Source organism: Pempheris klunzingeri, chromosome 10 (assembly GCF_042242105.1).
Source record: "Pempheris klunzingeri isolate RE-2024b chromosome 10, fPemKlu1.hap1, whole genome shotgun sequence".
In the NCBI taxonomy this organism is placed as follows: Eukaryota; Metazoa; Chordata; class Actinopteri; order Acropomatiformes; family Pempheridae; genus Pempheris; species Pempheris klunzingeri.
The window spans coordinates 25,598,355-25,616,453 of record NC_092021.1 but is presented as its reverse complement, the minus strand read 5'-3'; the positions used below and the strand labels follow the sequence as shown (position 1 = coordinate 25,616,453).

The 18,099-nt window shown below is 44.4% G+C and overlaps 1 protein-coding gene across 1 annotated transcript in view; it reads right to left on the bottom strand.

Annotated features, from left to right (window-relative positions):
• Window positions 1-667: 667 nt before the first annotated feature.
• The window catches only part of tbx15 (T-box transcription factor 15), a 35,547-nt gene continuing 18,115 nt past the window's right edge, over window positions 668-18,099 (bottom strand). Inside the window, exons 4-8 of the mRNA XM_070838117.1 lie at window positions 17,486-17,657; window positions 11,794-11,961; window positions 10,960-11,024; window positions 6,109-6,206; window positions 668-2,489 (exon numbers count right to left, since the gene is read on the bottom strand). Coding sequence (XP_070694218.1) covers window positions 1,657-2,489; window positions 6,109-6,206; window positions 10,960-11,024; window positions 11,794-11,961; window positions 17,486-17,657 — 1,336 coding nt within the window. The 3' untranslated portion in view covers window positions 668-1,656. The remainder of the gene's footprint in view (window positions 2,490-6,108; window positions 6,207-10,959; window positions 11,025-11,793; window positions 11,962-17,485; window positions 17,658-18,099) is intronic.

The window sequence follows — 18,099 nt, the reverse complement described above, 5'->3', positions numbered from 1 at the left end:
TTTTTGGGTCTTTTTCTTCCAGTTTGGTTTATGATCGATGCGTTGCGTCAGTGTTTGAAGCTCATGCCTGTGATGTGGTGCGGAGCAGATGTGTGTTTTATAAGCAGGGAACGCTCTCTCGTGTGATTAATAATCATGTCACTCATTGTTATTGTAGCCTGAAGGCCGAGTCCGGCTGATAAGAGAACCTCGGCCACAAAACGCCCAGCCGTCAATAAGTAAAGAGCCCTGAAACACACATCATGCCATGTGTGACAGTGTCATTATTTCCTTCATTACCTCCAGTAAACAAAATAATTTGTTTTGCTGATGTTGGTTTTATGAGCCACTTCTGCTTCCTCTGAGTTTTGGGTAAAAAATTCTTCATAGCGTAAAAAAAAAAAAAACCAATAACGACGTCTTTTCCTCTGGTCTCAAGTTGTAAAACACAGAATGTTCTAATTTTTGCAGAACAATTATCTCAGAAATCAAGTTTTGTTTTGAAACCCGACTGCTTATTGTGGAGGATAAAAAAAATCAAAACCATGTACATGAATTAAAACGTTTATTGAGCTTTTTTACGTGCTTGGCACCTGTATTTACATTTTTTTAAAATGCTTCAAAAAAGAATTACTTTGCCATTTCCCTTTTTTTCACACATTTTTTATAACGGATTGGCCTGTAACATTGTTATACTGCTCAGCACTTAAATACACATCTCTACAACACACCAAAACATACTTTAATTACTCTGCTTTGCTATTGCTTCTTTTATAACTTTTTCACACAACAACTTTTAAGCTTATGTTATTGATTGCATTCGCCATCTTATATATATGCCTAAAAACATAATCCACTCAAAAATAGTGAAGCCATTCCAGTCTGTGAGGGTGTGACGGGTTGGTGAAGTTGTGTGTTGGAATCTTGAATTCCCACATAAACGCAGACAGTTTTCAGGATGAAGCTCCTCAGTTAAACCCGAACCTACACTTCTTTGACTTACTGCGTCCACGTGTTGCATTCACCCCCGTTTGGCACATCGACTGGCGCCCAGATACTCCGTCTCCTGCATGTATGTGGAGCAGTGAGTCATTCACTGATCTTGTCCAGTTGTCTCTTTTCGCTCCTGCCAAAAACTTCAGACCACGACGGCGAGCCGCTCACTCCTTCATTTTTACTTCTGGATCACAGTGACGTGATGTCATGTCAGACCGGATGGCCTTTGAGTCCCCAAAAAAAAAACAAATCAAGATTGAGTCACTTGAAAAGAGTGTTGCTACTATTGCACCATAACAGATTCACAACTGATAATCCCCTCTGAACCAGAGCGTGTGAGCTCATCCCTCTCCTCATTACACTCAGAGTTTGTTGTTCCTTTCCTGTTAGAAACGGTAAGAAAGTCGGGCTGCTGTCCCAATTTTTCCCTTTATTAATACAAAGATAATTAAATAATAGTTTTGACTCCCTCTATAATGCTTTGTAAGTGGTGGAGTGTCTTTTAAAAACAAAAACATGAGATCCTTTTGTGAAGGGTCCGCTTTGTACCGCAGTACATTAACACTTCCTGTGAAAACACCGGTTCAACATCGACACCAAACCGGGTTCGTAGATGAGAGATTTGCTCTTCAGCTGAAAGACTTTAGAAGCTTGGAGGACTGTGAGGTTCGATGCCAGTTTCTACACCATGTGCATGGACATCTGAGAGGAGGAACCATATTGACGTCCATCACAGGAGCTGCTGCCCTGCTGGCCGCCGCTGGTGTTGCCGATCATGTGCATAGTGTCCATGCTTCCGTTGGACAGGTACTGGCGCTCGGCGAAGGCCCCGGCGGGAGACGAGGAGCAGAGCAAACCTCCCTGGGGCTTCTCAGGGCTGGCGGCCAAGCGAGGAGAGGTGGGGAAGTTGTATCCGTACAAGTTGTAAGGGTTGTGCAGGGAGAAAGCGTTGTAGGAGCCCTGCTGCACGTGGTGGTGGCTCCCGCTGAACATGTGGGCGGAGGAAGGGGAGGATCCTGATGAAGAGGACGAGGCAGAGCTGGAGCTGCCTCCGGCCTGCATCACGTACTGCAGCTGTGAGGCTGGGAAGGAGCCCAGCTGACCACTGTAGGCATCCATCTTGCCTCCAGTGCCACTGGCACCGCCGCCGCTAGTCAGGGAGGGATGAGCGCTGCCCTGCATGCCAGCAGCAATCAAAGAGGAAGTCCTCTGTGGCAGGAAGGATTCAGAGGGCTGAGCAGAGGCCACAGCACCCCCCGCGGCCTGGAGGCGTCCGTAGGAACTGTCGGCCAGGCCGCCGTAGCCCTGCAGGGCCGCCATGTTACTGCGGGCGCAGGCTGGGTACTCAGAGAGGCCCAGGTTGCACAGCTGACTTTCCCTGCAACCAACATTAAAGGTGTTGGGGGCGAGGTGGAAGGTCGGAGGGGAGCAGGAAGGAGACAGGAGGTGTGCCGCACCAGAAGGGGAAGGCGTTCCCGTGCTGGAGGTGGTGGGAGAAGTGCCTGTGCTTCCACCTGGAAAACACAAACACACAGAGAGTCAGGTCGAGACCTCGTCTTTAGTTTTAAGATTTCAGAAGATTATTCATTGTAAAAGTGTTAATTATACATAAAATAAACGTGCAATCTCTTGAACATCGAGTAGTTACAGAGCGTTTATCAGTTCCATGATCCTTCCAAGCTGAGATAGTGATGAACATACATCCTGTATTCAACGTATAAATGTTCAGGAGTCTGGCTGTGAGTGTTTTATTGACCAGACGCTCTACACTGCTCATTTGTCTGACCCTCTGGTCTGATGCTGCTTCCAGCAAAAGTATGCGAGGCGCTGTAAAGGCAGTGCTGCTCATCTGGTGAATCACAAGCAGAAATCAGCTCCAGCAGCCTGAACACAACGCAGCCGCACTCAGCTGCTGACAGACGGCGAGCACACATGACGTCAGTCGGGGCAGCTAGCTTAATTAGCCGAGTGCATTGGATATATTGCGAATGATGATACAGATGTTCTTTAGCAGTCAGCGACACTCTTCGCTATGGAAAACATTGTTTGTGCACTCAAGGCAATGGGTATATCAACTATTATAGAGAAGACCTGTGTAACAATAGGTTCTTTGTGCTTGTTGGTATTTACACATTCATTCATTCTTCTATAGCTTTGTTCTAATTTTGAATTGTATGACTGCTGGTCGTGTTTCTTTCTGAGGACATAATTCTTACTGGAACTGACTGAAACGTTCTTTTTTACAAATGTGTGTTTTGTGTCATTCGATCAATATCAAAAGGATGCCATGTTGTCCTCATAGAACAAATAATAGAGTGAATATAAGCGATATCATTTCCTTATTTATTGATTTCTACATAAAATAGCCATAAGAAAACTGGTTTGTCTGTTATGGTTTAACATGTCAGCAAACTTTTCTTCCTCAGAGGAGACATTCTCCCACGGCTGGGTATGAATGTTGTCTCTACATGTGCTCTTGTACAAAATCAACCAAAGTTTTTGTCAGAATTGCTCATCATCAGGATGCATCTTCAGATTTTAAGCATGTGGCGTCCTTGTTGATGAAGAGCAGAATGCACACATGAGTCAGAATAATGAAGCTGAACTATGAGTTCACCTGTCGCTGATTTAACGTAGAACCTTGTTGATCCACTTTAAACTCCTTCCCTCTGACTAAGTGCAGCGCCTTCTTCTTTGTTAGATATGAGAGCCGTATCATAGAATACAGTGCTGGTTTGTGGAGATAAAAATGGATAAATAAATCTATCTGGTCAACAGAGCCGCCAGTCCTTTCATCAATAGATCCCTGACTTCAGACAGTCCGGTCCTAATTCAGCTATATATATAATTACACATCACAAAGGGGGAAAAACATCGCTGGCACAAACAGCATCCACTGAGTCAAGCCTTTATGAAGTGAAATGATAGCTGTGGGATATCAATTGCATATTTTCCATTAATGAGAATTTGGCTATGGTTCATCTCCCCGTTGGAGAAATTCAGTTTGAACCAAGAATGAGGAGGAGGCATAACTAAATAATCCAGGACTCGCTTGGCTGGGGTTCTGATTTTGCACCATATGCCTTCGATAATATCACTGCTCTGCTCGAGAAGATGGAGGGGGGAGTGTGTGGGGAAGGAGGGGAAGAAAGAAGAGGGGAAGGAGGGAGGGAGAGAGAGAGAGAGAACGCAAAGATGGAAGAGAATAGAAAATACTTTACTTCCTACCTTTTGTGGACAAAAGGCAGAAATTAGTCTTTGGCTTGTATGTGCGTGCAGAAGGTATGAGGAAAGAGAGAGAGACAGGAGGAGAGCGCCACAGTTTGATGAAGTCATGTTTTCCTCTGGTTATGAGGGCTCGAGGTGCTTCAGTGCCGAGGGGGAGTAGTTGATTACTTGAAGGGAAAAGGGTGTTTTGGTGCCATGAGGGCAAAGACACACACACACACACTCACACACACATAAACACACACTGCACATGTACACCAGTGTCCTCTCAGGGTGACGCAGGGTTCACTGGCGACGCAGGGACTCTGATTAAATTCTAATCACTTTGGAGGAGCTTAATGATAACAAACACATGTCCACCCGCTCAGACAAAATACGGAGCGTCACGTCATGCTGACCTCCAGAGGTAACCGAGAAAAGGTCAACGAGGAAACACAGTTGCCGTAAAGCTACGTGGCCCTTGATATGAGCCATGACTAAGACCTTGTGCCGGCACCGGAGCCGAGACGAAGGGAGGTGGCCCGGCTGACGCTGACTCGTGTCGCCGAGCCGTCCAAAACCCACAGGGTTTGTTTAACGGTTTTATTTTCAAGGGCTGAGCGTGATGTGAAAAGTTCAGCAGACGCTGGCCGACCTGCCAGAGGAGCAGCATATGGCCAAGCTCAAATGAAGGACAACCATAGCTGATACAGTGTGTGGTGATATATGCAGGGAAAGTATGCAGAGGGAGAGTTCAGGCTGGGACAGCATGTGCACCAAGGTCATGGTAATTACCGCTGTACGCTACTCTCGCTGTATTGATCGCTTTCACTTGGTGCTACCCTTAAAAACACTGTTGGGTAATTAGCAGTCAGTTGTACCGTATTTCTATTGGTTCAGGATAATTGTTGTAGTAATGAATCACAAATATCAACTATGAACAAGTTGACACAGAGATCCTGCAGTGGTTCTCAAAGTGGTCACATGCAAAATGAAGTTTAGTTTCAGTCACTAACTGTTTAACTAACTAACTATTACAGTACAGATGGTGGTCCAACCATAGACTGTATGCAGGAAGTGGGCGTAGCCACCGTAACTGTTTTAAAGAGTCGAGCTGAGCACTGTGGTTTAACGGCCGTCGCCAGCTTGATTTTGGAGCTAGAAGCAACGCACCACTGATTGGTTAGGTTTATGCAGGACTGGCTCTGATTGGTCAGTCACAAGGTAGTCCTGCTCTAAAGCAAACCGTGCTTCCTGGTCTACTTTCCTCTAAATGGGAGCACAATTTACTAAACTAACATCCTGCTGTGTTGAAGAAGACTGTAAACTAGCGACTGAGAGCAGAAACTCATCAGGAAAATGCAGTCGTCCAATCAGACTTCTGTTTGGAGCCAGTGGAGTCGCCCCCTGCTGGACATCAGAAACGATGAACCGGTCTATGGCTGCAACTCAAGAATGAAGATCGTCCCGCCTGCACGTCTTTAGGGGGAAAAGTTCATGTAATCTAATGTTGGTTTTTGAGGAGAAAAGGTCAGAAAAGTGTTCAGTGAGCCGCCTGACAGTAAGCTGGGCCATGAAAACATTTTACCACGATAAAATGCTGGCAGTGCTCCCTGCATGTCTGGGATAATTCATTTTGTTTGCAATTCTTTCAAGAGCCTCAAATTTCCACCTACCTTCAACTAATACACCAAATACCGAGCAGAAATCCAGCAAAGTCGAGATGCAGAGATACGTTTCTAGTTGATAGTTAATGGACGTGACCAGGACTTTTTAAACTTTCTGTGTTTTACAGATTTGCACTAAATCTCAACATTTACAGCTGATGTAAAGAAAACGTAGTTAAAGTTAAATGAGAAGAATTAGAGGAGAAACCCTGAGGGACACTTTTCTGTTGATCTGGATGTGACGTGTATCCACACACACCTTGTTGTTTCTGCATGTTGGTGAAGTCCTCAAACGTGAGGGTCCTCACAGGAGGTCTCCAGAAGGCGTAGGTCTCCATGATCGCCTCCAGGCCAGTCCTGATTAAGACACAGGAAAAAACCCATCAGCATAGAAAAGGAAAGAGAAAATGGGACAAAGCTCTCCTCTGCATGAGAGGGAGAGTGTTTAAGCTCCTCATTGTCTTTAGAGGGACTTGTGACTGATTTTAGGATTCTGTTGCTTGTTTTTTTTTAAATCTTAGCATGATCCTGCTCCCGCTCATATAAATGATCTGCTAATTCCCCACGAGCCGGATCTCTACTTGAGCTCTTCTGGCAGATGGAGCTCTAAAAGTTGCTCCAAAGCTTCGTCCTGTCACCGAGGCTGACCGGGCCCTGCTGTCCGGGCTCCTCCGCTGTGGAGCTCCCTGCCAAAGAGCTTTTCTCTGATCTGATTTGTTGCATTGGTTTTCATTTTTATATGATCTGGATCTTATTCGCTTGTTAACCTTCTGTTATCCCGTTGTTTTCTACTGAAACCTTCATTGTCGTGAGAACTATAACATGAAATAATAATGGTAACTAAATGGGTTCACGTGTAGGTGGAGTCATTTATGCTCTGAAGTCTTGTGTAATGGGGGGGGGCTAAGAGATGGATATGGATGAGAGACAGAGAATATTAGTAAGCAAGAGCAAAACATTGAAAAGATCCGTTGAACAGAGAGGGGAGTGATAATAGTTTAGTGTGTGAATGAGAGAGGGAGAGAGAGGGGGAGTGGGGGAGGGAGAAACCAGAGTCCTGCTCGGAGGAAACTGGAGCCATTAAAAAGGAGCAGGTTTTTACTGTGCACATAAATCTGGGTGACGTTTCATCTTGAATCTGTACACGGTTCGCCTTCCTTCTTGATTTACTTCCCTGCTCGCCGCTCGGCCCCGACCCAGGGAAGCCAGCGCCCGTCACTGCTCACCGTGTTATTTTAGGGCCACTAACTCCCTGGCCGCAGCAGCTCGTTAGTGCGCCACGCTAATCGGCCGGGCCCTCGCCATCACTGCACTCATTCATACGGGCCAGGCGCACTGCTGCGGGACCAAAACCCAACAAATGAGCTGTATCCCTCCGCGAGGCCATAAAGCCTGGTCACCAGGCACAGCTGACGGCACCGCCATAACTTAGCTCTATATTAAGATGCTACTGAGAGAGTCAGAAAAAGGAAAACAAGTCGGTGCTTAATCTGAGAATTAACAGTGCAGGTTTGCCCTTTCTATTAATTTAGAATTTCCTCTCAGTGTGGAATTAGCTGGTAACGCTCCACAGCAAACAGGCTGCAGTCACTTTACTGCTAAAAGAAAAGTGTGTTAGTTTTTGTGACGACTGTTAATGCCACTCATATCCGACACTAATATAAACTGAGTAATGCTTAAAAGACAGGCGCGACAAAGCAACAAAAACAAAAGATGTCACAACTACTTTTATGTTTCCAGCTTCTTGTTTCCAACATTTTCAGTTGCAGCTGTTTCCCTTTTTCTGGAGTTGCCCTTTATGAGGTCTATTCAGCCCAAAAGTAAAAGCAGACTATTTCACTGTAGGAGGATAAATCTTGACCAAGACAAATGGTTGTTGTGCAACACTTGCAAACATCAGAGTGCTGCGCTAATTAAAGGATGATGTACAGAGACATTACTGCAAAACAAACCTTGGCGGGCGCAGTGACGTGACACAGCTTTGTACTAAAGAAATCAATAATCTGTTGGTTTAGAAATGATTTTCTTCCACTAACTGCGTCAAGAACAACAATTTGTGTTGTAGAAATAAGCGACGGTAGAATGCTGTAGTTGGCATTCAGCAAAGCCGTGTAATAAGAACGGGACAATGTACAGAAAGCTGATAATCAATATCCTTATCGTCATTATCAATAGTAACAGTATTGTTATTATGCTTTTTATATATCATCATTATCTGCTTCACATCGTGGCCTTGTGTCACGTGTACATGATTCCTCTTGTTGCAATCAATCATTTGACATGAAGTATTGGAATCAATAGCAGACCGTAGAATACAGTTATTGACAAAGCCGTCACTGACGAGATGCTTTTGTTGTCATGGAAACAAGACACTTGCATCCTACTGCAGTCGTGAACTCTGTGCTCTTTTTATTTCTCTTGCCTGTAGTTTTAAATCCTGACCTTTGACCTATTTTGCTCCCAGTCAGCATCATTTCATCACTTCAGCTCATGTTACACAACAAGCTGCACTTTAAAGTCAAGATTCAAAGATTTCCAAACATGCCAGATATGTTGGCTCGTTGCAGGGACATTTGTATGAAATGTGTCTGTGCAGCCAAAAAATAAAAAATAAATCTTGGCTTTAGATAGTTTAAGGAATATAAATGTGAGACTTCAGCGTGATGCTGCTGGACAGGGTGCACGACGGTTTACCTACCTAAGAGGTCCGGGAACTGGAGAAGGACTAAATACCCCCAGTGTGTAATAACTAAAGCGTCTGGAGCATTCAAATGACTGTATTATCATTCTGATCGCTGCAGATCAGAGGTGGAGCTCAGTGAGAGTTCAGTAAAGGACAGGACATCAGCCACAGCTCAGCTCACATATCCTCATGTCTCACACAGTTATCCCATCACTGGTAGGCCTGCCATATCTAGTGCTGCACTCATGACATAAAAATGACTACTTAACTACTCCTATCTGACCTGGAGGCTACAACCGACGAAGACGGTGAGAAAAACCAAGCAGGAGCGCGGCGGAAAAGTGAGAGATGAAGGCAAAGAAGAGACACAGCTCTCTCAGCTCTCCCATTAAATACACTCTAAACATGTATCCTCACCAAAGTGTGACTAGGCGTTCATGTTTCTCTACATCCCTGTATGTCAGCAGTGATCGTTCCTAAAGTAACTGTGGGTGAGCCGGAGGAGGGAGGATCAATTTGATACAGGAAACATGTGCAACTTGCCCCCTCCCTCAATAAGATGAAAAAAACAAATGTTCACTTACCACACAAATCAGATTACCTTTATTAACCAGCTGAACTGATGCTGAAGCAGCATCCAGCCTCCATCAATCATATTATATATATATTAGACATAGTTTTGTATGACTTGTGTTCTATAAGTGAAACTCATTATTGTTCTTATCATTAATGATGCAGGCGATGCTTCCTACCCACAGAAATGTTCTGCTGATTCTGCACATTTGGGGATTAAAAGTCTGATCTGAGCCACATGGAAGGAAAGAAAACATCTAAACTTCCAGCTGTGGTGTAAAATCTCCCAGAATAATGAGCCGAATATACAGTTACATTTCATGTTCAGCAGAGCATGCGACCACTTAAACTCCTAAAATCAGCATAATCATGCAAAAGCAGCTGTAAGAAGGTGACTGGCAACATTCATGACTGGTCAAAGACAACAAGCAGCTGTGGACGCACTGAAAAAGGGTTTCTGAGGTGACAGAAGCAGAGTTTTCTGCAGCTCCAACAGGAATCTGAACAAAACAAATCAAACCGGGGCTGAAGCACGAGCAGTATGTGGGGATAGATTAATTTTCTCTCTCTCCGGACAAATATCTCATGCTCCGTTATCTTTTCATCTGTAGCTTTTCTGCAATGAAATTCTAATGCCAGTTCATAAATCAAACAGTCTATTGTCTGAAAAACGAAAAAAGATGTCTCAAATATCTGCGTGCCAATAATGCGGACCAGATGAGGAGGCTGCTTTCATGTGCGGAGGGGTCTGGTGGTTCAGCACACCCCCGCTCTCCTCCACAAATGTTATATATGATAATTCAGAGACTGAGAGAAAGAGAAACAAATCAAGAGAGGGGAATGACAGCAGGAGCGAGGAGGCAAAAAGGAAAGGAAGAGAGAGGAGGAAACGACAAGAGGGCGACGAGACGAATGACGAAGAACCACGACAGTTGGCGCAGCGACAACACGAGGCAGGTTGTGTGTTTGCTGTCACAGAAAACAGTGCGACACCCCGTCTGTCTCCGTCTGCCTGCTGAGTGTGTGTGAGTGTGTGTGCTGCTTCCTGTCCTTTAAGAAGTGATGCTGCCCGCTTTGCCGGGCCGTACGGGGTGTGGGAACGTGCCATTAAACATCACGTGTTAATAACCCTGTGAGCATGGACTTCGCTCTAAAGACGTCTAGACGTCTGGGGCTGCACAGAGCACGATATATGTGACCATTGTTTCAGCAGCGGTTTAATGGCTTTACCTCTTCGTGTGCCAGGACCCAAAGAAGTGTGAAAATCATTTTTATAGACACAGAAAAACCCAAAAATTCACCACTTTTAACCCAGAGGGGGGGGATAACTGAGCTGTAATGTAACGTTCACCAAAAGAGCACAAACTGTGGAAGATTATGTTCTTCAAGCCTGAAAGGATATACGTCTACAGGACCATCTCCTCTTGTGAGAACGTCGGCTAACATATTACAGTCACGGTTAAAGGTGGATGTATGTTTGTGAGTTATGGGGGTCACGCGGTAGCAAAGGTGTGCAGCTACATCACCACATGCTGCAGCTGTGACAGGTGAGCGTGGGCTGGTGAGGACTGCTGATAACTGCAGACCCTCTGCTGACTGTTTGTCATGTAATAAAAGAAAGATTAAGTGATTAATTTACTAATTAGAGCATGAAATGGTCTGATGATGTGGACAGACAACAATCTAAAGGTGAAATCTGATCTGATTAACCATCTACCAACTGTCTGTCTGCCTGTCTGTGCTGCAGATCTGAAGGGTTCCTCTTAGCAACAGACAAAGCAGCTGTTTTTAGTGCTGAAACACCAGAACAGGCTGCAGCTGATCAGTCGCTAAACGGATGCTGTGATAACGAACCTGTTTCTGCCAGAGTCCCGGAATCCTTTGGCGAACGGGTTGCGGTCGATCTTTAGTCGTGTGATCTGCAGACAACAACATGGAAAGGAGATTATTCCAGTGTTTTACTTTGCGGTGCCTTTTCCAAAACACCTTGAATATACCAATATTTCTATGCAATATAACAATAAACTGTAATATTCATTTTGATATTAAAAGCTGTTTGTTTCTGTTGGTGGTGTAAATTAGTTCCATCACAAAATCTTTAACTCTAGAAATGAAATCAGCAACGGTTCCATTCTGATAATCAACAAAGGTCCATTTGAGAAGCAGCACCAGAGAGGATGATTCTTAGGAGTCATAAGAAAAGTGTGTTGAGGCTCCACATTTGCTGGACTTTGGCTCGCAAAAGTGTTTGTAAAGATGCTTCAGTTTAACACTAAAACAGTCTGAGGTGACTGGTCAGACTGGTGAGTGCAGCCGCTGACGGGGGCAAACATTTCCATCAGCAGGAAGTCAAGACCAATACAGAAATTATGCAAAGTCAAAAACACACAAAAACCCTGGAAAACAAATCCAGCAGAGAAACAGAAAGAGAACCGAAGAGCTCCAGGTCTCCAGAGGGAGCTCTAAGTGGAACAGCTTGATTTTCACTTCGAGACCAAACGCTCGGAGGACAGAGGCAACACGAGAAGGTCTGCACTCTTTTACATTCTCTTCATGTTGCATCTTTACTCCACTTCTCTTGGCATTAGCATTGTTTCTGAAGCTGCAGCCCCCTCACCCTCTTTTTAAATACAAGATAATGCAAACTTTGCAGGGACTGTTTGACTCTGCGTTCATTCTTGACCGTACCTGCTGGTTCTGGTAGGCGGTGACGGTCGTGAAGACGGTCTCTGGGAAGCTGAAGGTCTTCACCCCCTCCCCGCTGGGCACTGCCTTGTTTGGAGACAGTTCGCTGCTGAAGTCCTTCCTGATGACATGAACGCGAGGCTGATACTTGTGCATGGAGTGGAGGATGACCTGAACATGAGAAAAGAAGGCAGGTGATCAAAAACCCCATATAGATTTGTGTATGTGAAAGTTTCCAGGGCAGCTGCAGCCTTCGATGTTTCTCTCTACAGATGCACAATACATGCATGACCTTTGTAACATGGTTTAGCTGAGGTGACTCTATCTGGCGCTCTATCAGGGCTACGTGACGTTAAGTGGAAACTGAGTTCACACTGCGATGACGCTCGCAGGAGGGCCGGGGATTATTTCACAGCGGAGCGGAGGCGTCAGACGCTGTTGGCCCCGGCCTCGCCTCGGGGCCTCGGTCTGCTCTTGATTAATCTGAGAGTGAGAAAACCTACCCAGAGCCAAACACCCCAACCTCCCCACTCCTCACTCCTCACCCCCACTCTGCTTACTGCAGAGGGGGTCATTTCAAATCACGGATATGAGGAGGGGGCGGGGAGGGAGGGGGGCAGCTCTGAGTATCAGAAACACTACATTTATGTTCCAGACACACACACACACACACATTATGCCTGGCTGCTGCACAGATTCACACAGATGGACGCTGTAATCTGCAATCCTCATTTTAGAAACGCCGTCTCCATCTCTGCTGCGCTGCGGTCACTTCCTAGAACACCTGTCGATCAAACTGCGTGGGTGGTGCTGTGGCGTCTCTCTCCTCCAGGTGCTCACGGGAAGTTGCGCAAAATTGTGTTTTCCCAAAGACACACATGTCTCCTGGCTGCATGTCTTGGCATCAGTTTTAGACGAGGGAAGAAATGATTTTGTGGGCTGATTCCCTGCTGCTCTTCTGTCAATCGGTAAAACAGGAATTTAAAAATGGAAATTACAGAATTAGACTATCAGAAGGAAATGTTTCAGAGTGATGACTGCAGGCGTTTACGTCCTTTCCACCATGATCATTTTATTGTGCGAGTGAAGAGATGCACGATGTTCAGAGGATACAGATTCCCTTTGTCTGTTAAACCACTGTGCTTGTAGGTGGTCAAATAAAAACAGAAAATCTTCTGCCGTTCCAGGAGGAAAAGTAAAAAGCCTCATTTCATATATATATCGGATGATTTTTCTCTTCCTAGAAAAGAGCCACCAGACAATTTTTGTGAAACAATTCATTCATGAAGTGGATGCAGGTTGAATTGCAGTTATGTTTTAGCAAACAGACACACACACACACACACACTCACTCACAGCTGCCTTGTGGCCCAGAGGAGTCATGCTCCTCGTCCCCAGTCAGCCTGAGGTGATGTAAAGTCATAGCGGATCACACGTCGACTCGCTCTGAACAAACGAGTCAGAGGGCAGCCAGAGTGCATCAGCTGACAGTTCAGTTGTTCACGCTCAAACACAATTAGGATAAATAAGTGATGTTTTCATTTTCACGGGAGGTAATGACGCTCTTTAAATAATCCCCTCTGAGACTCATCTGGACACTCACACCCGAGAGGCACCGACACGTCCCTCATGGAGAAGGACTTTTGGATTGAAAACTGCTGTCATGTGAAAAAATGTTTGTCTCTGATTCACTTTAGAAAAACAGGCAAATGTGCATAACAGACTATGAACATTTGCCTGGTCGATCTCACACAACAGCACTGATACGTTACAGTGCAATGGGTCGTTAACAACAAAGCATTTATGAAACAAAAAAAATCTTTTGGCCGGTCCGGCCTGCTCCACAGTTTTATTAGCTTTTCCCAGGGACCAACGAGAACAGACAGGAAACAGACGACAGGCGAGAGCGACGGCATGAGGCGAGTCTGAACCCACGAGGCCGCAACCCAGAGGGCGACGAGTCCAGCCGGGCGACGAGGCGCCCAGAGCACAAGAACGTTTAATGCTGCTAGCTGACTAGTCTGATGTCCTCTGTGTCAGGATGCACGTGTTTCCTAAAGTTAACTTTTAATAATGTTTTATTTAAGAACAGAAACATAATCAGCATCAACTGTTCAACTTTTTTATACACATTTTGTCTGTTTAATCAATTTGTGGAGGAAATAAAAACATTTAGCTTTAGTGCATTTGGTGGAGATAAAGTGTATTTTTTAATCATGAATTAAATTATGAATCGGCCAATTACCAATCAGATTACATTCTATAAACTGATCGTTGGATTTATATGGAAAATTTGCATCTGCAAATGAACTAGTATCCTTCTGGATTGTAGTGAAGAAGAAGAATAAACTAAAAGTCCTACACGAGGCTTTTACTGTGAAATGTGTGATCCTACAATCTTATCCACAGAAGTTTAGAACAGTTTTAGTTCCTGCTTTTGGGTTCTTGCAGATCAAAATTTAACAATATTTGAATCAGAATCTGATGATTTTTCTAACTTTAGTTTTTTTTTTACTGTTGCTTATTTTTTCATGAATATTTAATGTGATAGAGAAACTTTATTTCTGCCCCTATTTTCTTTTTAGGGGAAGAAGCACTTTTTTTCCACAAAAAGGAAAATGCCAAAGACACTATAATTAGTTTGCAGACAAATGCTTTAATTAGAAAACGTTTTTAAAAATAGTAAAATTGTCACTCTGGCCTTTTTAAAAAAATAAATAAACCTGCTAATCTCAACACACAATCACAGAATGGAGGAGGCGCTGTTGATCAGGCTGGCTGACGAAGTGCCGTCTGAGACACAATAAATATTGTTTTTTTCTCACACACACTGCTTCTGTTGTGACATCTGATAATTCATGACATGTACGCTGTCTGTTTCTGATGAGGCAGACATTTCACGACACCACAAGTCAGGAGGATGAGTGAGGAGTGCTGAGGTTTCCCACACAGGAAGCTCCAAAATTAATTTCCGTTGGCCTCTAAACTCCCTCCAGGGAGACAAAGCCCTTAAACTGTGCAGCGGGGGAGAGGAAAGACAACCTCCCATCATTCTGGGAGAGCCGTGCATGTGAATCCTCGCCCACTAACACCCATATGTTATTACATTTGTCACCACTGAGCTGATGGGATCATCTGCAGGGTTGTGACGGAGCAGGAACCTTCCAGCCCCACGCAGCTTGTTGCATTAAACCGATTGCCGCCATTTTGTCGCAGCACTGGAAACGTCACGACGCCGCTTTTCTAATCACCTGGCCTCTCCGCACTAATGGTGAGCTCTGACGGGAAATTGATTTGCAGCAGCTCCTTGTGCTCTTTTCATCATTATCCCAGAGCGCAGCGATCTAAAACAGTTTGACAGTAATGACGGGAGGCTTCGTGCCATCTTCCACCGTTCTGACATTGAGATTATGTGATTATGTGCAAGAGAGGAGAGCATCTGCTGTTTGCACTAACTCTGCATCAGCTAGTAAGAGTAGACACTCATGGATTTGCTATTAATCCAATCTGCTTTAATTTCCACAAAAGACTAAACGAGATGCTCAGAGCGGATTCACACATTTCATGGAAAAGATGATGTAAAAGGAGCTTTGAGTTATGAGGTTCAGCGTCACTCAACGTTGCTATTTTTTCTAGATTTTACGACCTTTAAATGCTATAGTTTGCAAAGGTTTAACACAGGATCATGTGAGATAAACTATTCTGTGACATTCAAGCACAGCACAGTGTGTTCTTGTTATCGACACACACCATTACCTCACAGCTTAAATCCAGAATGACTGGAGAAATATTGGCTCTGTGAGCTGAAATGTGTTTTACTGTTGTCTTTAAAGCTGCATTAATCAATTTCTGTCCTCTGGGGAGCAGAAAAATATCAAAACCAGCTGTCAGATGCACGGCCACCACACAGTTGCCCACCTGCACATCCGTCAGACATCCACACAACATTATCGTTCATTTGGAGTTGAATGTCCTTCCCCTTAATGGATGTAAGGCTAATGTGCACTCAGCTTTTATTCTGGAAACACGAGTGCAGGGGGGCTGTGGTGCTGCTGCACAGATGACTGGTGTTAATATTTACCTTTTATTCAGCTTCCATTGCAGGTTTCTACATAGTCAAGGCTAATAATCAAAAGTAATGCAGCCTTCTTTCACCTAATATTGCCCCTTACTGATGAAGCCCATTTCTAAGTATAGAGAAGCATAAAGTGCAAATAAGGGTCTCACTTCAGCTGGCTGCCCACTCGCTGATTATACATAAGGAAGGCAGTAAATCATACAAATTATGGGCTAACTTGTTGCATTACAGTTAAATATTTCACCTATGAAACCCATATTACACATTTAGAGCAGCCAAGAGCCAATAAGAGTCTTACTTTAGCTCACCACCTCTGTTACTGACTGGCTAAAAAGGAAGGCAGTAAATCAGGCAGATTGTGGTCAGACTCACATTTTAGCTCAGTGGTGTGGCTGCTGGAGCAGACTGCAAATCAAATTCAATCATTAAGTGCCTTTAACAAAACCGTTTCATTATAAAAATGCTTTACAGAGCCATGACGGAATGAATATTGTATATTAAAACAGGGCACGGGTTCAAATCCCAGACCTCTAATATCTCCCCACGCTAATCTTCAAACCTAATAATATTCAGTCAGGGTGGACCATCTTCACAAAGAAGCGGCCTCGGCTGTGGGAGGGCTGGATGTGGAAGACTGTCATGTATCGCAGAAAATCAATTCTGAACAAGTCCCACGGTGCCGTGAGTCATGACAGCACGAAGTCCACGAAGTTCAGCGTCAACTTTCCTTTCAAGCAAATGCATCAGAAACGTCTCTGTCCAAAAAGCTGCCTCGTGGCTCCGAGAGCGCACGGATTTCTAGAACACCGCGGGGAAGTGAGAGGCATTCAAATGAAACTAATGAATCACAGCTTGGACATTTCAATCCAAGGAGTTTCAGCTGAAAGAGCCATCATCTCCGTTACAGGAGTCTATTAGAAAGTAGTAGGAGTTAGAAATGATGGATAGAAACCTGGATTATCAGATCTGATCACTTGGTGTGATGTCTGTGTGCTTTACGCTGCCTTTAGGTCACATGGGAAATATACCATGTGACATGACATCACCACGACGCTGTGGCAACTACTGCAAATGGAGGGCAGGAAGTGATTTTCTCCATTAGATACACAATCACAAACTGTCACAGTGACTCGTTCCATCGAACCATGGAGAGCTTTTTAATCGAGTACTGACTGAAAAAGGCCGACAAAAATACCTTCGAGAGACAATACCCGTGTGTGGGGACAATAAAGTAACTTCTGTGGTTAAAGTGAATGATTTTTCTCTGCTATGGTGGCGTGTGCCCCTGTAACTGAACAATATGGAGCAGCGATGAGTAGCACAGCTCCACGGGCTTTGTTTTTCACTTCCTGCCCAACATCTGGACGTCAGGTGACATCGGAATCAGGTGACTGCAAACAATCGATTTTTAAAAAGTGCGTGACCCAGCAGCACAGGAAGAGGAGGAGCAAGTAGTGAACGTGTTTTAGTTTTTACTGTTTACGTCCAAGCAGCTGTTCAGTTAATTCATCGCGTATTGAGCTCATGTAATTGGAGGCGTTGGCACATTTCTCATCAATATCGAGGTCATATACAGATTTAACAAAGTGGTGAAGTCAATGAGAGAAGGTCCCTTACGTGTCCCTGGTCATCCAGCTCATTGTTGGTGAGTTTGAGCTTGTCGAAACTGACCACCTGCCTCATCCAGGTGTCTCCTGAGGCCAGAGAGTCCGGGTGGATGTAGGCTCGCGGGGGCACCGGGGAGTCGGCGTTTCCTGCCACCATCCACTTGGAGCTGTGGTACACATACCTGGAGGACGAGACAAGGAAACTGGCTCAGGAATCAGTCATCGAAAAGAAACGTGAAAGAAAATGTAATTGTACATGAAGATGAGTGATCTGGTTACAGAATAAATAGTTGAAATACCTTTAATGTTTCTTTTTTAGAAATACACTTGTATATTCTAAGTACTATAAATGTAAAAGCGACGATATAAATGAATTAATGATCTTACAGTAGTGTTCATTTCATACAAATCTGCATTATTACTCAAATTTTATTGCAAAAACTGTTTTTATTTCACAGAAGGTCAAAACAACCTCCAGGACAAACACTGAGGTCACTTCAGGGTTCAACTGGGCATCACGAAGGCTGCAGCAAACACTCGGCCACGCTGCCAGAGCTCCGGCGTTTAAAACTCATCTGTTTCTTCATTGTGCTTGAAATTTCGAACAAGGGCAACACAAAATAT